The 18,338-nt window shown below is 40.9% G+C and overlaps 1 protein-coding gene across 4 annotated transcripts in view; it reads left to right on the plus strand.

Annotated features, from left to right (window-relative positions):
- Stx17 (syntaxin 17) overlaps positions 1-18,338 on the plus strand; it is a 61,602-nt gene that overhangs the window by 33,602 nt on the left and 9,662 nt on the right. For all 4 annotated transcript variants that reach the window (XM_006538208.2, NM_026343.2, XM_011250090.3 and 1 more), the window contains exons 4-6: positions 304-526; positions 8,421-8,536; positions 8,699-8,749. In XM_006538208.2, coding sequence (XP_006538271.1) covers positions 304-526; positions 8,421-8,536; positions 8,699-8,749 — 390 coding nt within the window. The remainder of the gene's footprint in view (positions 1-303; positions 527-8,420; positions 8,537-8,698; positions 8,750-18,338) is intronic.

The raw sequence follows: 18,338 nt of genomic DNA on the forward strand, positions 1-18,338 counted from the left end.
TTAGCAATACAGGTCATTTGGGTGTTTAGAATATTTTAGTTCCATATTTGCCCCACAAGATAAATGCTAGTTGTACAGTAGTCACATGCAATAAAGGCAAAGTTACTACATACATTCAAAGTTTAAGGGCATGGATTCTAGTCTAGCCAAGAAAGAGATATGGGAAAGTGAAAAATTGTGTGTCCCTGTAGAAGACAATTGGTAATCATTTCTATTCATGACCATTATAGCAAGTTAGTCTGAGAAGAAATAGGTCTTATGTTGAGAGATGGTCCTAGTAGTATTGCTCTTTTTCATTTGTAGCAACTGCGCTCCAATATCCGAGAAATGGAGAAGCTTTGCTTGAAAGTGCACAAGGATGATCTGGTCCTTTTGAAGCGAATGATAGATCCTGTCAAGGAAGCAGCAGCAACAGCTACGGCAGAGTTCCTCCAGCTCCACTTGGAATCTGTTGAAGAACTCAAGAAACAAGTCAACGATGAAGAATTACTTCAGCCTTCTCTGACCAGATCCACAACTGTTGATGGTAACATATGTCTTACTTTTGATCCTACTTGGCACAGTTAGAGAGAGCTCACCTACTCAGGTGTGATGAACAGAGAGAGGCCCTTGTAAATCCTTGTCGTTGCTAAGCCAACTCCAAACAGACCAGACATGTGTACCCTGGAAATTTTGCAAGATAAGATTGTGTGGATTGGAACTTTGTGGCTTCTAGTACCTGCTTGCTTGTATTGAAAAGAGAAGTTTAAGTTACTCCTAAAGATAATGTTGTCCTTGTGTGCAGTGTGTACCTTTCTGCTCTGCAGTGCAGGGCAGGCTGTCCAGTAGCTGTCCTTGTGTGCAGTGCACATGTCTCTCCTCCGCAGTGCAGACAGGAGTTGTTCTGACGTCACTGTTGGGTCTCTCTCCTAATATGAAGAGTCTATGGTGTGTTCATGCTGTCCAGAACTTTTGTGAAGTAATATTCTAAGAAACAGTCCTATGAACACAGTTATGTCATTTCTAAGGGTGTATTTGATAATCCTTGGTGACACAATGCTAGTATCTTTTATGCAGAAAAAAATTGGCATCATTGTACTTGAAAGTAGCTGGTTTTTGTTTGGTTGGGAGGTTTGGTTTAGATTAAGTCTTATAAGTAGTGAGTGGAATAACTAATAAGGTTTCTGTAATTGAGTTATCTCCTAGGAAGCTTAAAGCCAAAATTTTAATCACCAAAAATTAAATTTGTGAAGTGTATCAGCTTTATTTTATAACTGCTGCCTTTGTTTCCTTTTCTGTTGTAATTGTTTATCTCTTATTTTTAATTTATTACATTTTATATTTTATATGTTTAAAGAGACTTTTAATCCTTATGAAAAATATGGGCTACAAAAGAATTAGAAGTTAAAGTGAGAACTTAAGGGAACTGTTGCTGGCCAGGTTTCCTTTTTATCCAGCAGACCACTCTTGTTACCATTCCCTATCTCTAAATTAAAATGTGTGCATGTTCACTGCCAATGATTCAGTAGTTTGCAAGGGGACGCAGAAACATTTAGGCTGCCTGGCAGAGTTTTTGGGTAACCTTTTTTATAGTCTTTGTAACTTGCACAGTGCTTTGCACATAGTGAACTGTTCATAGATGTATTACAAATACAAGACATGGACAATTTCATCGTCATTTCAGATATATTGCAACAGAGCTGGGCACGGTGCTGCATATGTGCAATCCGGCACTTGGGAAGTTGGGCTAGGGTGAGCAATTGGGACTTAAAGGCTATCCTGGGCTATATAAGCCTTTTCTTATAAATCAAATCAAACCAAAAATAAAATAAAATAAAAAAGCGCTTCAGTCACTTCTCTGCATAGGTAGTGCTAAACTGTAAGTGCTCAGCCCTTAGAGACTGTGTCGTGCTTTTTGGTAGTTTGTCATTACTCTTTTCACAGTTCTATGTCATCACTACCATATTGGTACAGAGGAGATTTCTCCTGACCTGGAGCAAGAGCTGCTGCTCACCAGGCCTTCTCAGCCCATGTGTAGATGGACTCACTTCTATACTGAGACCTATGACAGTGCTGACAGCAGTAACAGTGACGATTACAGCATTTCCTGGAAAGGGGAGTTGGCACCAGCCTCCTATCATTTAGCTTCAGATGGCTTATCTCTCGTGTTTGTGTCGGAAGCAAGATACTTGAATCCATCCAGGATTTCTCTCACAATAGTAACATAGAATTGCTTTAATTTTATTTTATCATTGCATTGTGTATGTTTATTCAAGTGCAACTATTTGTGGCCTGTGCTCTTGAGTATATATTAATGGGGAGTTATCTGGTCACCCACTCCCTGTCACTTACCCTTTGCCACAGTTGGAAAACTAGTGTGAAACCCAAGACTTGGCAGAATTGGAGGAAGTGTGTGTGTTAAAGAAATGAAAACAGGACAGAGACAGATGATGGGTGCAAGAAACAGCAGGTGAACCTAACTTTCAACTATATTGATTCTCAAACCTCTAGATTCATGGACTATCAGATGGTCTGAGCATATGATGATTGTGGCTGGAGAGCACAGTGCTGATGTAACTAAGGCCACATGCCTAAGGTATAGCTGACACTGAGCAAGTGGAGACTTCGGCTTCTCACTGCTCACTGTCTCACCCCAAGTCCACTGTCCATGCAAGGCAGTCTCTGACAGCACCTGAGCATTTCACAGAGGAAGCAACAACTCTGTTGCCTTCAATGTAGAAACTCTACTAACAGAGGAGAATAATGAGAGGAACACAGGCATGGACCTTCATGGGCTTCTGAGGTGGAGCAGGATTGGACATGTGCTGTGGCTGTCTGCTAGCTGTGGCCTCCTGGCACTCTGTGTGGTTTTGTCCTGTGTGCTCTAGTTTCTCCTTATTTTTGCTTTGCTTACCCATTTAGTAGTGACAGCCTGTACATAAAACTATGTGCTGTTTGCATGAAAGTTAAATGTCTTAAAATTCTTTATGGATCTGAGTTGGAAACAGAGATTCAGGAGTAGTCTTGCCACATCTCTATGAGTGAGATAAACAATACAAAGACAGTTTCCATTTAAGGATAGAGATAATGAGTAGAGTTGGGCATCTAATGTTCTTTGGGAACCGAAGGAAGTTTAGGGGAGCTGTGGTTTGTGATGTTTCTGTTTTCCAGATTCTGAGAGTTCTGATGATAGCCAGTCTCTGCCAGGCCTGCTTGACATGGGAAGTTCCCTTGTGTCTCATGTGTGACTTTCACATCCCTCTCCTTGCTCCCATCAAGAGGGATGCTGATTTGTGTTCAGAATGGAGGTTCATGCATTCGGGGTGGGGTAGCACATCTCTCCAGCTTCTGTCTGTCTTCCCATCCCCACATCCAGGACATGTATCTCAGTGGCACAGCAGGAAGGGGATTTTAGTCCATTTCAACAAATATCCTGAAAAGGAAAGCTCTCAGTCTTAAAGCTGCTGGGAACGTCAGACCAGCGTGTAGAATCTGAGCTGGTACTCGGGCTTCACCACTGGCGTCTGCATGCACTGAATGGTTGTACTGAACACATCACTGTTTTTGTCTGGTAATATTCAGAAGCTACACCTCCCATTGACTATAATCTGAATATCCTCTTCCGCATTAAGGTGTGAATTAGAAGTCATTTTATTTAGATAGATTGGTTTATGATCAATGATGATCAGTAAATTAATTTCATTTTTAAGGTGTCAAAACTTGAAAAGTTTAAGGAATGCCTTTCAATTTATTTAGTTTTGTAGTGAAACACTGCTAATGCTTTGAAGGTTAGTAGAGATGTCATATCTACTAGGTTGTACTTCCTGGTAGAACCTTTGCTGTTCACAAGGTACAAAAAAGGGCGGGGGGATAGAGTTTATTTATCACTTTAGTCAGAGGAGTTAATGGTCTTAAGGTTTATTTAAATGTATAGCCAGTAATAAGGTTTTACAATACACACACACATACATAGAGGAGAGGGAGAGCGAGAGCGAGAGCGCTGTACATGTTTGTGAGAGTTCATAGTCAAAGGACAAGCACTAAGGTACAAGCTGAAATAAATGAATTGCACAAGTTGTAGAAATTAAGAGTTCTTTCCTGACAGTCATTCCTTGAGTTGATTTGTAGTGTTCTCGGAGTTGTAAATTAACAACGAGGTTTTCCATGGAAAAGAAAGGACACCTTTGAGCTGGGCAGTGGTGGCGCATGCCTTTAATCCCAGCACTTGGGAGGCAGAGGCAGGCGGATTTCTGAGTTCGAGGCCAGCTTGGTCTACAGAGTGAGTGTCTCCAAAAAAAAAAAAAAAAAAAGGAAAGGAAGGAAGGAAGGAAGGACACCTTTCTTGTCACCAAGACACATGCGTAGTTTGGTTTCAAGTGAGATGGAAATGGCCTAATCATTTCTTTTTGAACTGACAGAAATCTTTCGTTTGTTTAAAATGCCAAATACTTCTCATCGCTATTTTTATTGGATAATGCATTTTGTATTATAATCTCTCCTCGTTTTGTACCGATTTCTCAGAATCTTCTCTAGATTATAGCTTAAGATCTATTAGAGTTCTGCTTATATCCCATCTGACACTGATCAAAAAGTTACATGGAATTTAAAGTGAAAAAAGGCCATAGGTTGATTCATTTATCTTGATTGAAGTGAAAATTTTAAAAAATTAAACATTTGACAAGATTGGCTCTTTACTATAATGATATAAAATGTACTCTGCCTGATGATTTTGTTCTTTAAGATACAAAACATAGACACCACATGCATACAGATGGCACTGAGACAGGAGGGTGAGAAGGGAAGTCTTGGAGATTCCAGACAGAGGAGAAGGGGCCTTGGGTTGGGTATGATTAAGAGTTAGTATCATATGGACTGGAGAGATGGCTCAGAGGTTAAGAGCACTGACTGCGCTTCCAGTGGTCCTGAGTTCAATTCCCAGTAGCCACATGGTGGCTCACAACCATCTGTAATGATGGTGTGTCTGAAGGCAGTGATAGTGTACTCACGTACATTAAATAAATAAATCTTTAAAAAATATGTTGTTGCCACAAAATAAATAAAAATATTATTTTAAGAGGCATATTATGAAAAACCTGAGCCTATCTAGGCAATGTGACTCACACATATATAGATATAGATATAGATATATTCAAATATATATTCAAATATCAAGTTTAGAATTGAAAAGTAATCAGTATGAATTCTGATAAGTCTTCGTGCTGTCTTTTGTTCACTGACTGTGCCCTTCCTGATTAGTTTAAAGCAAGCTTTTTTCTTAAGAATGAAGTATTCGTTAACTTTGAAAATATACTAATCACACCATTTTATAAAATATCATTCGTTTTTTAGGCTTGGCTGGGAAAACAAAAAGGACTGGGAAGGAGATGGGAATTAATATAGTTTCATAACGAGTAACTCGGGTGTAGATCAGGTCAGTCATGTCACTTCAGAGCATGCCTGCAAGCCTTCAGAGCCTGCTGTTGTCTGCCACATGAAGTCTCTTCCTGCTCATCTGCAGTGCCTTTTGCTCTTGTGCTTCCGTGGCTTGCCCTTGGCCCTTTGACAGTGCCCGACTGCTGGCTGTAGCTTGGCAGTGTTTCTTTTCCTGTGAGGTGCTTGTTCATGCTGCCGTCTCCATCTAGTGTTTATATTCCCCTCTTCTTTGCCTGATGATCCCACCTTTTCCAGAAAGTCTGACCTACCTGCCATATCAAGCCAAATTAGAACTCCCTCTGAACTTCATCTCTGTTCTCTCTAATGTGGTCTACCCCTCTTTTATGATCGCCTTTTTATGTCTGACTCTTCTAGAATGCAAGCTCTTTGAGAGTCGTACTCTGTACTGTCCACATTTTCATCCTTCATGCAGACAACATATAATGTTGCATTATGTGTTTCAACTAGTCACGTGGACTAATGGGATGGCTTAGGTAAAAGCTCTTGCCACCAAGACCTGAGTCTGATCATGTAGGAGAGAACCTTCTATTCCATGACGTTGTCCTCTGACTTTCACATGTGCATCATGGCACAGGCAAAACCATGTGCACACACACTAAATAAGATATAATTTTTAAAAATAATCAATGATGGCACGTGTTTTGAGCTTAAAGTAGACTGAGCAGAGCTTCCTATATCCTCTCTGCATCTCCACTGTCGCCACTCTATGTTGAAGATTGTCATTTTGCACTGGATATATTGTTAAAGCCTCCCAGCTCACTTTTCACTCCGGTTTTCTCCCCTGCCAACTTCATCCTTAAGATGTGCTTCACACTGTGGCTAAGGTCTGACTGTGGCACCTTGCAGCTTCCCAGCAGTCTCCGGCTCCTCTTTAGAGCTCGTTACTGATCCCAGGAGAAAGACACAGCTCTTGGAAATGTTCTGCAATGCCCTGTAGTAATCTCACCTTAGACAGTCATCCACAGCCTTTGCTTTCTCCCCCCACAGTCATGCATCAGCTAGACTGCACATCTCTCAGCTTCAGGCCTCTGCACACATTGTTCTCCTTGAGGTACACACTCTGGGCATCGCACCCCACTCTACCTGTCTGGTTTTCTCTCCTCCTCAGGCTTCAGCCTCAGAAGCCCAGACTACCGTCTCCACAAGTCAGGATTTGATGCCTGTCCTACCCTTCCGTAGCACATCATACTCACCTGTGCCATAGTCTTGTCAGATAATGCCGACTGAACTTGACAGTTCATGCCTATACCACAGGCTCTGTCGCGCTTTCCTCATGATGTGACAGTAGCGGTGGCAGCAGCAGGGACAGAGTCTATGCAAAGTAAGCAGCAGCTTACTGTATAAGCAGGAACAGCAAGTCTCCAAACCAGGATTCTAACACCTATCTTTTCAATCAGACCCACAGTGCTAATAGCCCTGTGGTATTGCCACTACAGGCTTAGTTTTATAGCCTACTGTTGTGTCTCTGTTAGGTGTGCAACAAATGTCAATTTTATGAATGAAAGATGGGTAAAACTAGCATGAAGACCCAGAAAGACTTAAAGGTCAATGTTTGTGGTGCAAACTGCTTTGTAATTACAGTAATACTTAGTAAATAGTTTTGAGGGTTGAAAGGTTTTTAAAAACTAGAAAAGTGGAAGAAACCATGCAAGTATGTGGAGGAAGAATGACTCTAAGCACATGTCCAAAAATACTCATATGGCAAATGTGCTCACTGCTGATGACATTGTCACCAAGAAAGACTGGTGGTAATTGCTACAAACATATAACTACATCTACTTACCCCAGAGTCCTCTTCCACTGAGCTAAACCTCAACCTATTTTCCTACTTTAAAATTAGATATTTGTATGCCGGGTGGTGAGGCAGGTGGATTTCTGAGTTCGAGTCCAGCCTGGTCTGCAAAGTGACTTCCAGGACAGCCAGAGCTATACAGAGAAACCCTGTCTCAAAAAAAAAAAAAATTAGGTATTTGTGTGTGTGTGTGTGTGTGTGTGTGTGTGTGTGTGAGTGAGAGAGAGAGAGAGAGAGAGAGAGAGAAAGAGAGAGAGATGTATGAGTTGTGTATGTGTGTGTGAGATGTGTGAATTGTGTGTGAGATATGGTATGGTGTGGGTGTGGGTGTGTGTAAGAGATGTGGTGTGGTGTGGTGTGTGTGTGTGAGATGTGGTGTGGTGTGTGTGTGTGTAATGTGTAAGATGTGGTGTGATGTGTGTGTGTGTGTGTGTGTGATGTGGTGTGGTGTGGTGTGGTGTGTGTGTGTAATGTGTAAGATGTGGTGTGGTGTGTGTATGTGTGAGATGTATGAGTTGTGTATGTATGTGTGAGATGTGTCAGTTATGTGTGTGTGCGTGTGATGTGTAAGATGTGTGTGTGTGTGTGTGTGAGATGTGGTGTGGTATGTGTGTGAGGTGTGAGTTGTGTGTGTGTGTGTGTGTGAGATGTGGTGTGGTGTGTATGAAGGTGAGAGGACAATTTTGTGGTGTATGATCTTTCCCTTATCTGTCTGTGGGTTCCAAGATTGAACTCAGTCAGGTTGTCAGCTTTGCTGCAGGTGCTTTACCTGTGGAGCCATCTCGCCTGTCCCCCATTTCTGCTTCTGACACCTGTTGTGTCATCCTTATTACTAAGATAGCTAAGTCCAAGCCTAAGGATTATTTTGCAGCAGAACATGTTATATCTGTAGCTACTGCTGTGTCCAGTGGAATGCTGGCCAGGGGTAGTAGTTCCCATTGCCACCTCTTCCACTTCTAACCCTTTCACTCCATTCATGCAGAGCATGTGTGTATAATCTTGCTCAGCATCTTTGCACCTACTCACTTAGAGAATAGGCTGCCCAAGGGTACATAATGCTATTTTCATATGTTGGTTTATTTACTTTTAACCTGAACTGAATTACATGCATTCTGTATATCAGTTGTCTTGTGGAGCCAGTTTGTGGTCTGTCCTTTCTAAGAAGCAAACTCTAACCAGGTCTGTGTCCATCTAGGAGTGCTCCACACTGGGGAGGCTGAAGCTGCTTCTCAGAGTCTGACTCAGATATATGCCTTGCCTGAAATTCCTCAAGACCAAAATGCTGCTGAGTCCTGGGAAACCTTAGAAGCGGTATGTTTAATATGTGTGTGTGTGTGTGTGTGTGTGTGTGTGTGTGTGTATGTGTATGCATATGTATGCATGTATGCATGTATGCATGTATGGGTAACTGTGAGCTATAAAAATAAGTAATTTCCTCTTTCTCTTTTTCTCTTTCTCTCTTTCTCTTTTAAGGACTTAATTGAGCTGAGCCATCTGGTCACTGACATGTCCCTCCTAGTGAGTGTAAGTATGTAACTGAGACTCAGACCTGATCAGTCACTGTCCCTCTGATTAGAAATTCAATAGAAGTCACATATGTTTAAAATATTTGCTTGTATGTGTATGAGTTTTGTCTACCTGTGTGAATGTGCACTGCTTCTGTGTTTGATGCCCACAGAGGCCAGAAAAGGGCATTGGATGCCCTGAAACCAGAGTTATGGATAGCTGGGTTTGGCTGCTAAATGGGTGCTAGGAACCTAACTGGGGTCTAATTGCAAGAGCAGCGAGTGCTCTTAACCACTGAGCCTAGATTATAATTTTAAGAATGGTATTTAACTGTTGTATATAGTCCTTAAATTCTAGATCAAGTCAGTCAATATTATGGAAAAAGTACTTTTCTAAATTCTCTCAGCATTGGATGTCTGACAAAGTTGTTTATAGATATAAATAAAGTCCACTTTCTGCCTTTTGGAATTTCACAGAAGGAAGAAGGAGGCTGGGACTCCCAGACTCAGTTTTCAAGCATGATAACTAAATGCAAAAGTAAGAAATATAGAGAAGCCTCATCAGCTCCAAGAAGAAGCATTGTATTTCAGGTTTATAAAGTAGCAGCTTTAAAACTACATCCTCAGAGGCAGCATTAGCATCGCCTAGAATACTGAGTGAGTGCTCATAGAGAACACCCCAGGAGCACACCAGAACAGGTGAGCCAGGACAAGACATGGTGAGCTGTGTGGACTGTCCCAGAGTGTTAAGTGTGCTGTTACCAAAAGCCTGCAGGACCAGGGGCAAGCAAGGATGGTGAGAGCCAAGTTGTGCTGGTACAGAATTTTTTTATTGCTTCGAGGACCTAAAGGAACCTGTTCAGATATGTGATCCAGCTAAACTCCCGCTATCCAGTCTGCCTTGGAAAGACTGTTATAATGGTGAAGAGGGGGTCATGGACAGGGTGATTAGTTAGGAACAAGCTACAAGAATTTAATCTATAGATAGAGTGGTAATACCTACCTATATAACGTAAAGGATGCTCACAAGACTTGAGGACCAATCCAGAGGAAGGTGAAGTCAAAGATAGGATACTGTATTCTTTGTTATAAGGCCTGAATGAATCTGTTGTCTTAGATTAGGAAGCACATTATAGTCTTGGAGGAAAGAGAGATTTTTCTATTATTTTTCTAGATTGTTCTTATGTTTCCCATAGGAATTATAGAAAGGCATAGCATATAAGCGCGTGCATGAATACATGCACATGTGCGAAGCCCTTTCCCCGTGCACTGGCTAGGCTGATTATTTGTTCTTATTCAGTCATGAACTGGGATCCACCTTTCTGAGATATGGCTTCTCTAAGGCCTGGCTTTAAGGTGGAAATTCCTAGGCCACAGCTTCTCAGATTGCAACAGAGAACTCCAGAGCTTGGTACTCTAGTTCTGTACTCTGTTCAGATTCTGAAAAACTGACCTTTTGTCTTTTTAACAATTGTGGAGCTAGGGCTCAGAGTCTGCTGACACCCGCCAGCTACCCACAAGACCCGCCACAGGATCTTAAGACCTCTGGTGAGTGGAACACAGCGTCTGCTCCAATCCAATCTCTCGGGACCTGAGACTGCATTAGTTAGGGAAGCAGAAAACCGGGCCTGATCAGGGGCACAATTCCCTTCTGGTCCAGCCAGCACCGGGGTAGCTAGGGCGCAGAGTCGGCTGACACCCGCCAGCTACCCACAAGATCTGCCATGGAATCTTAAGACCTCTGGTGAGTGGAACACAGCGCCTGCTCCAATCCAATCTCGCAGGACCTGAGACTGCATTAATTAGGGAAGCAGAAAACCTGGCCTGATCAGGGGCACAAGTCCTTTCCCGTCCATTCCAGCACAGGGGTACCTTGGGCGTGGAGTCTGCAGACACTTGTAAGGTATACACAGGACCCTCCACGGGATCTTAAGACCTCTGTGAGTAGATCACAACTTCTGCCAGGAAGCAGGTTCAAACACCAGATATCTGGGCACCTTCCCTGCAAGAGGAGAGCCTACCTGCAGAGAGTACTCTGAGCACTGAAACTCAGGAGAGTGCTAGTCTTCCAGGTATGCTAACATAAACACCTGAAGAACAAGATCTAACCAGAGACAACTACAACAACTAACTCTAGAGATTACCAAATGGCGAAAGGCAAACGTAAGAATCTTACTAACAGAAACCAAGACCACTCACCATCATCAGAATGCAACACTCCCACCCCACAGTCCTGGGCCCCTCAACACACCCAAAAAACTAGACCCGGATTTAAAAGCATATCTCATGATGATGGTAGAGAACATCGAGAAGGACTTTAATAACTCACTTAAAGAAATACAGGAGAACACTGCTAAATAGGTAGAAGACCTTAAAGAGGAAGCACAAAAATCCCTTAAAGTATTTCAAGAAAACACGACCAAACAGGTGATGGAATTGAATAAAACCATCCAAGACCTAAAAAGGGAAGTAGACACTATAAAGAAAACCCAAATTGAGGCAACACTGGAGATAGAAAACCTAGGAAAGAAATCTGGAACCATAGACGCAAGCATCAGCAACAGAATACAAGAGATGGAAGAGAGAATCTCAGGTGCAGAAGATTCCATAGAGAACATCGGCACAACAATCAAAGAAAATACAAAATGCAAAAAGATCCTAACTCAAAACATCCAGGAAATCCAGGACACAATGAGAAGACCAAACCTACGGATAATAGGAATAGATGAGAATGAAGATTTTCAACTTAAAGGGCCAGCAAATATCTTCAACAAAATTATAGAAGAAAACTTCCTAAACCTAAAGAAAGAGATGCCCATGAACATACAAGAAGCCTACAGAACTCCAAATAGACTGGACCAGAAAAGAAATTCCTCCTGACACATAATAATCAGAACAATAAATGCACTAAATAAAGATAGGATATTAAAAGCAGTAAGGGAAAAAGGCTAAGTAACATATAAAGGCAAGCCTATCAGATTACACCAGACTTTTCACCAGAGACTATGAAAGCCAGAAGAGCCTGGACAGATGTTATACAGACCCTAAGAGAACACAAATGCTAGCCCAGGCTACTATACCCAGCCAAACTCTCAATTACCATAGATAGAGAAACCAAAGTTTTCCACGACAAAACCAAATTCACACATGATCTTTCTACAAATCCAACACTTCAAAGGATAATAACAGAAAAAAGCCGATACAAGGATGGAAACCAAGCCCTAGAAAAAGCAAGAAAGTAATCCCTCAACAAACCAAAAAGAAGACAGTCACAAAAACAGATTGCCAACTCTAAAAACAAAAATAATAGGAAGCAACAATTACTTTTCCTTAATATCTCTTAATATCAATGGACTCAACTCCCCAATAAAAAGACATAGACTAACAGACTGGCTACACAAACAGGACCCAACATTCTGCTGCTTACAGGAAACCCATCTCAGGGAAAAAGACAGACACTACCTCAGAGTGAAAGGCTGGAAAACAATTTTCCAAGCAAATGGTATGAAGAAACAAGCTGGAGTAGCCATTCTAATATCGGATAAAATCGACTTCCAACCCAAAGTTATCAAAAAAGACAAGGAGGGACACTTCACACTCATCAAAGGTAAAATCCTCCAAGAGGAACTCTCAGTTCTGAATATCTATACTCCAAATGCAAGGGCAGCCACATTCATTAAAGAAACTTTAGTAAAGCTCAAAGCACATATTGAACCTCACACAATAATAGTGGGACACTTCAACATACCACTTTCACCAATGGACAGATCATGGAAACAGAAACTAAACAGGGACACAGTGAAACTAACAGAAGTGATGAAACAAATGGACTTAACAGATATCTACAGATCATTTTATCCTAAAACAAAAGGATATACCTTCTTCTCAGCACCTCATGGTACCTTCTCCAAAATTGACCATATAATTGGTCACAAAACAGGCCTCAACAGATACAAAAATATTGAAATTGTCCCATGCATCCTATCAGACCACCATGGACTAAGGCTTATCTTCAATAACAACATAAATAATGGAAAGCCAACATTCACGTGGAAAATGAACAACACTCTTCTCAATGATACCTTGGTCAAGGAAGGAATAAAGAAAGAAATTAAAGACTTTTTAGAGTTTAATGAAAATGAAGCCACAACATACCCAAACTTATGGGACACTATGAAAGCATTTCTAAGAGGAAAACTCATAGCTCTGAGTGCCTCCAAAAAGAAAGTATAGAGAGCTCACACTAGCAGCTTGACAACACACCTAAAAGCTCTAGAAAAAAAGGAAGCAAATTCACCCAAGAGGAGTAGACAGCAGGAAATAATCAAACTCAGGGGCAAAATCAACCAAGTGGCAACAAGAACTATTCAAAGAATCAACCAAACGAGAAGCTGGTTCTTTGAGAAAATCAACAAGATAGATAAACCCTTAGCCAGAATCACTAGAGGGCACAGGGACAGCATCCTAATTAACAAAATCAGAAATGAAAAGGGAGACATAACAACAAACCTTGAAGAAATCCAAAACACCATCAGATCCTTCTACAAAAGGCTATACTCAACAAAACTGGAAAACCTGGACGAAATGGACAAATTTCTAGACAGATACCAGGTACCAAAGTTAAATCAGGATCAGGTTAACGATCTAAACAGTCCCATATCCCCTAAAGAAATAGAAGCAGACATTAATGGTCTCCCAACCAAAAAAAGCCCAGGACCAGATGGGTTTAGTGCAGAGTTCTATCAGACCTTCAAAGAAGATCTAATTCCAGTTCTGCACAAACTATTCCACAAAATAGAAGTAGAAGGTACTCTACCCAACTCATTCTATGAAGCCACAATTACTCTGATACCTAAACCACAGAAAGATCCAACAAAGATAGAGAACTTCAGACCAATTTCCCTTATGAATATCGATGCAAAAATAATAAAATTCTCGCTAACCGAATCCAAGAACACATCAAAACAATCATCCATCCTGACCAAGTAGGTTTTATTCCAGGGATGCATGGATGGTTTAATATACGAAAATCCATCAACGTAATCCATTATATAAACAAACTCAAAGACAAAAACCACATGATCATCTCATTAGATGTGGAGAAAGCATTTGACAAAATCCAACACCCATTCATGATAAAAGTCTTGGAAAGATCAGGAATTCAAGGCCCATACCTAAACATGATAAAAGCAATTTACAGCAAACCAGTAGCCAACATCAAAGTAAATTGTGAGAAGCTGCAAGCAATCCCACTAAAATCAGGGACTAGACAAGGCTGTCCATTTTCTCCCTACCTATTCAACATTGTACTTGAAGTCCTAGCCAGAGCAATTTGACAACAAAAGGAGATCAAGGGGATACAAATTGGAAAAGAAGAAGTCAAAATATAACTTTTTGCAGATGATATGATAGTATATATAAGTGACCCTAAAAGTTCCACCAGAGAACTCCTAAACCTGATAAACAGCTTCAGTGAAGTAGCTGGATATAAAATTAACTCAAACAAGTCAATGGCCTTTCTCTACACAAAGAATAAACAAGCTGAGAAAGAAATTAGGGAAACAACACCCTTCTCAATAGTCACAAATATTATAAAATACCTTGGCATGACTCTAACTAAGGAAGTGAAAGATCTGTATGATAAGAACTTCAAGTCTCTGAAGAAAGAAATTAAAGTAGATCTCAGAAGATGGAAAGATCTCCCATGCTCATGGATTGGCAGGATCAACATTGTAAAAATGCCTATCTTGCCAAAAGCAATCTACAGATTCAATGCAATCCCCATCAAAATTCCAACTCAATTCTTCAACGAATTAGAACAATCTGCAAATTCATCTGGAATAACAAAAACCTAGGATAGCAAAAACTCTTCTCAAGGATAAAAGAACCTCTGGTGGAATCACCATGCCTGACCTAAAGCTTTACTACAGAGCAATTGTGATAAAAACGGCATGGTAGTGGTGTAACGACAGAAAAGTAGACCAATGGAATAGAATTGAAGGCCTAGAAATGAACCCACACACCTATGGTCACTTGATTTTCGACAGGGATCTAAAACCATCCAGTGGAAGAAAGACAGCATTTTCAACAAATGGTGCTGGCACAACTGGTGGTTATCATGTAGAAGAATGTGAATTGATATATTCCTATCTCCTTGTACTAAGGTCAAATCTAAGTGGATCAAGGAGCTCCACATAAAACCAGAGACACTGAAACTTATAGAGGAGAAAGTGGGGAGAAGCCTTGAAGATATTGGCACAGGGGAAAAATTCCTAATAGAACAGCAATGGCTTGTGCTGTAAGATCGAGAATTGACAAATGGGACCTCATGAAACTGCAAAGCTTCTAAGGATCTTTACCTATCCTAAATCAGATAGAGGATTAATATCCAATATATATAAAGAACTCAAGAAGGTGGACTCCAGAAAATCAAATAACACCATTAAAAAATGGGGCTCAGAGCTGAATAAAGAATTCTCACCTGAGGAATACCGAATGGCTGAGAAACACCTGAAAAAATGTTCAGCATCATCAGGGACATGCAAATCAAAACAACCCTGAGATTCCATCTCACACCAGTCAGAATGGCTAAGATCAAAAATTCAGGTGACAGCAGATGCTGGCGAGGATGTGGAGAAAGAGGAACACTCCTCCACTGTTGGTGGGATTGCAAGCTTGTACAACCACTCTGGAAATCAGTCTGGGAGTTCCTCAGAAAATTAGACATGGTACTACCGGAGGATCCCGCAATACCTCCCCTGGGCATAGATCCAGAAGATGTTCCAACCGGTAAGAAGAACACATGCTCCACTATGTTCATAACAGCCTTATTTATAATAGCCAGAAGCTGGAACGAACCCAGATGCCCCTCAACAGAGGAATGGATACAAAACATGTGGTACATTTACACAATGGAGTACTACTCAGCTATTAAAAAGAATGAATTTATGAATTTATGAAATTCCTAGGCAAATGGTTGGACCTGGAGTGAATTATCCTGAGTGAGGTAACCCAATCACAAAAGAACTCAAATGATATGTACTCACTGATAAGTGGATATTAGCCCAGAAACTTAGAATACCCAAGATATAAGTTACAATTTGCAAAACACATGAAACTCAAGAAGAACCAAGACCAAAGTGTGGACACTTTGCCCCTTCATAGAATTGGGAACAAATCACCCATGGAAGGAGTTACAGAGACAAAGTTTATTGCTGAGACAAAAGAATGGACCATCTAGAGAGTGCCATATCCAGGGATCCATCCCATAATCAGCCTCCAAACGCTGACACCATTGCATACACTAGCAAGATTGTGCTGATAGGACCCTGATATAGCAGTCTCTAGTGAAACTATGCTGGGGCCTAGCAAACACATAAGTGGATGCTCACAGTCAGCTATTGGACGGATCACAGGGCCCCCAATGGAGGAGCTAGAGAAAATACCCAAGGAGCTAAAGGGATCTGCAACCCTATAGGTGGAACAACATTATGAACTAACCAGTACCCCGGAGCTCTTGACTCTAGTTGCATATGTATCAAAAGATGGCCTAGTCGGCCATCACTGGAAAGAGAGGCCCATTGGACTTGCAAACTTTATATGCCCCAGTTCAGGGGAACTCCAGGGCCCAAAAGTGGGAGTAGGTGGGTAGGGGGGTGGGGGGGTAGGGTATGGGGGACTTTAGGGATAGCATTGGAAATGTAAATGAGGAAAATTCCTAATTTAGAAGACAAAAACAAAAACAATTGTGGGGTGGGGACACTTGTCTTCTTTCAAAATAAGAGGTTTTCAAAGTTTTGAGACATGTCTTGGATTGTTTGTTTGGTTTTGTTTTGTTTTGTTTTGTTTGCTGGGGTTTTTGTTTTGTTTTGTTTTGTTTTGTTTTTTGACCTATCTCAAAATATTTTCATTTCTTAGAAGTTTTTCTTCTTCTTTGGCCCTCCTGTACCAATGAGTTCTAAACTGTCTAGTTGGCTTATTCTTATATTGTCTTATGGATATTTTCTTGAACTGTAATGACTGAAATAGAAAACAATAAATTGTTTGAATTATTTCTGATGCCTCCAAATAAAAAAACAAGAGAGCGAGGGAGCAAGAGAGACAGAGGCAGAGAGAGACATAGAGACACAGAGAGAGAGAAGAGAAGAGAAGAAAGAAAATGTTACAAGTCTCTGAATTAGGTGTCTGTTATTATTTTGCAGATGGCAGGGAATGATACATGAATCCCCCAAACATGTGTTGTTTATAATCAAGATCTATCCAGTTATTATAATTAATAATCTCCCAATTTAATGTAGTATACAAAGTCTGTTTGCACATGGTTCCATAAATATATGCATTTGCCAAGGCCATCAATCTGTACATTTAAATGCATTTCAATACATGTAAATTATTCATCACTAGAGTTGATTTAAAGAACAAATTAAAGATCTATTTAGCTCTTCTCAAGACATACATTTCTCTTCAAGTGGGTAGGTATATGAAAGAAAAAAATAAAGCTTATGGGGGATTATTAGTTGTGTGTTCAGTTATGTTATATAGTAAGCATTTCTCAACCCCAGTCTTAGAAGGACTTATATAGAAAGTTCCAGTCACAGCCATAGCCCCATACACATGTCCTGGTTATAATCGCGGGGACATGAGGCTGTTTGGCAGAAGCTCAAAGAAGAACTTGATTGTTATTCCCAGAGTGATTGAGTTCTTATGATGCATTGCCAAGGATTCACAAACAGACTAAGCAGGGGACACAAGAGTGACCACATCCTCTGTTGTTGTCACATATATGTGACTGCAACTGGGCAAATTAACCATGAAATCTCGGAGCACCTTCTGTACACACAGCTCTAAGCTAACCTCAGTATGATCAAAGGTAACGATACCTCTACATTGTGAATGAAATGCCACAAAATTGTATACTTAAAAGTCATGAAAATGTTAGGTGTATACATAGTTTGCTGTACAACAAAGGATTCACTAAGACACTAGGAGATTACAGTGAACTCCAGTAATACTGAGTGTATTAGTGTCTTAGGTAGGGTTTCTATTCCTGCACAAACATCATGACCAAGAAGCAAGTTGGGGAGGAAAGGGTTTATTCAGCTTACACTTCCATACTCCTGTTCATCACCAAGGAAGTCAGGACTGGAACTCAAGCAGGTCAGAGAGCAGAAGCTGATGCAGAGGCCATGGAGAGATGTTCTTTACTGACCTGCTTCTCCTGGCTTGCTCAGCCTGCTCTCTTATAGAACCAAGATTACCAGCCTAGAGATGGCACCACCCACGAGGGGCCTTTCCCCCTTGATCACTAATTGAGGAAATGCCTTACAGTTGGATCTCATGGAGGCATTTCCTCAACTGAAGCTCCTTTCTCTGTGATAACTCCAGTCTATGTCAAGTTGACACAAAACTAGCCAGTATAATTAGTATCTACAAGTTACCCTGCTCTGTTGGTACAAGTGTGACCAGCCCTATTTCTATCTAGTCAAGGAGAATTTAAAGAACTCTGGGCCAGAAGTTGGACAAGATGCTACCCTTATTACTACATCTATTTTCTTTTTCTCTATGGCTCTTGAAATCCAATTGTGTTCTGGCTGCATTATAATAGGGCT

This window comes from Mus musculus, chromosome 4, assembly GCF_000001635.26.
Source record: "Mus musculus strain C57BL/6J chromosome 4, GRCm38.p6 C57BL/6J".
NCBI lineage: Eukaryota > Metazoa > Chordata > Mammalia > Rodentia > Muridae > Mus > Mus musculus.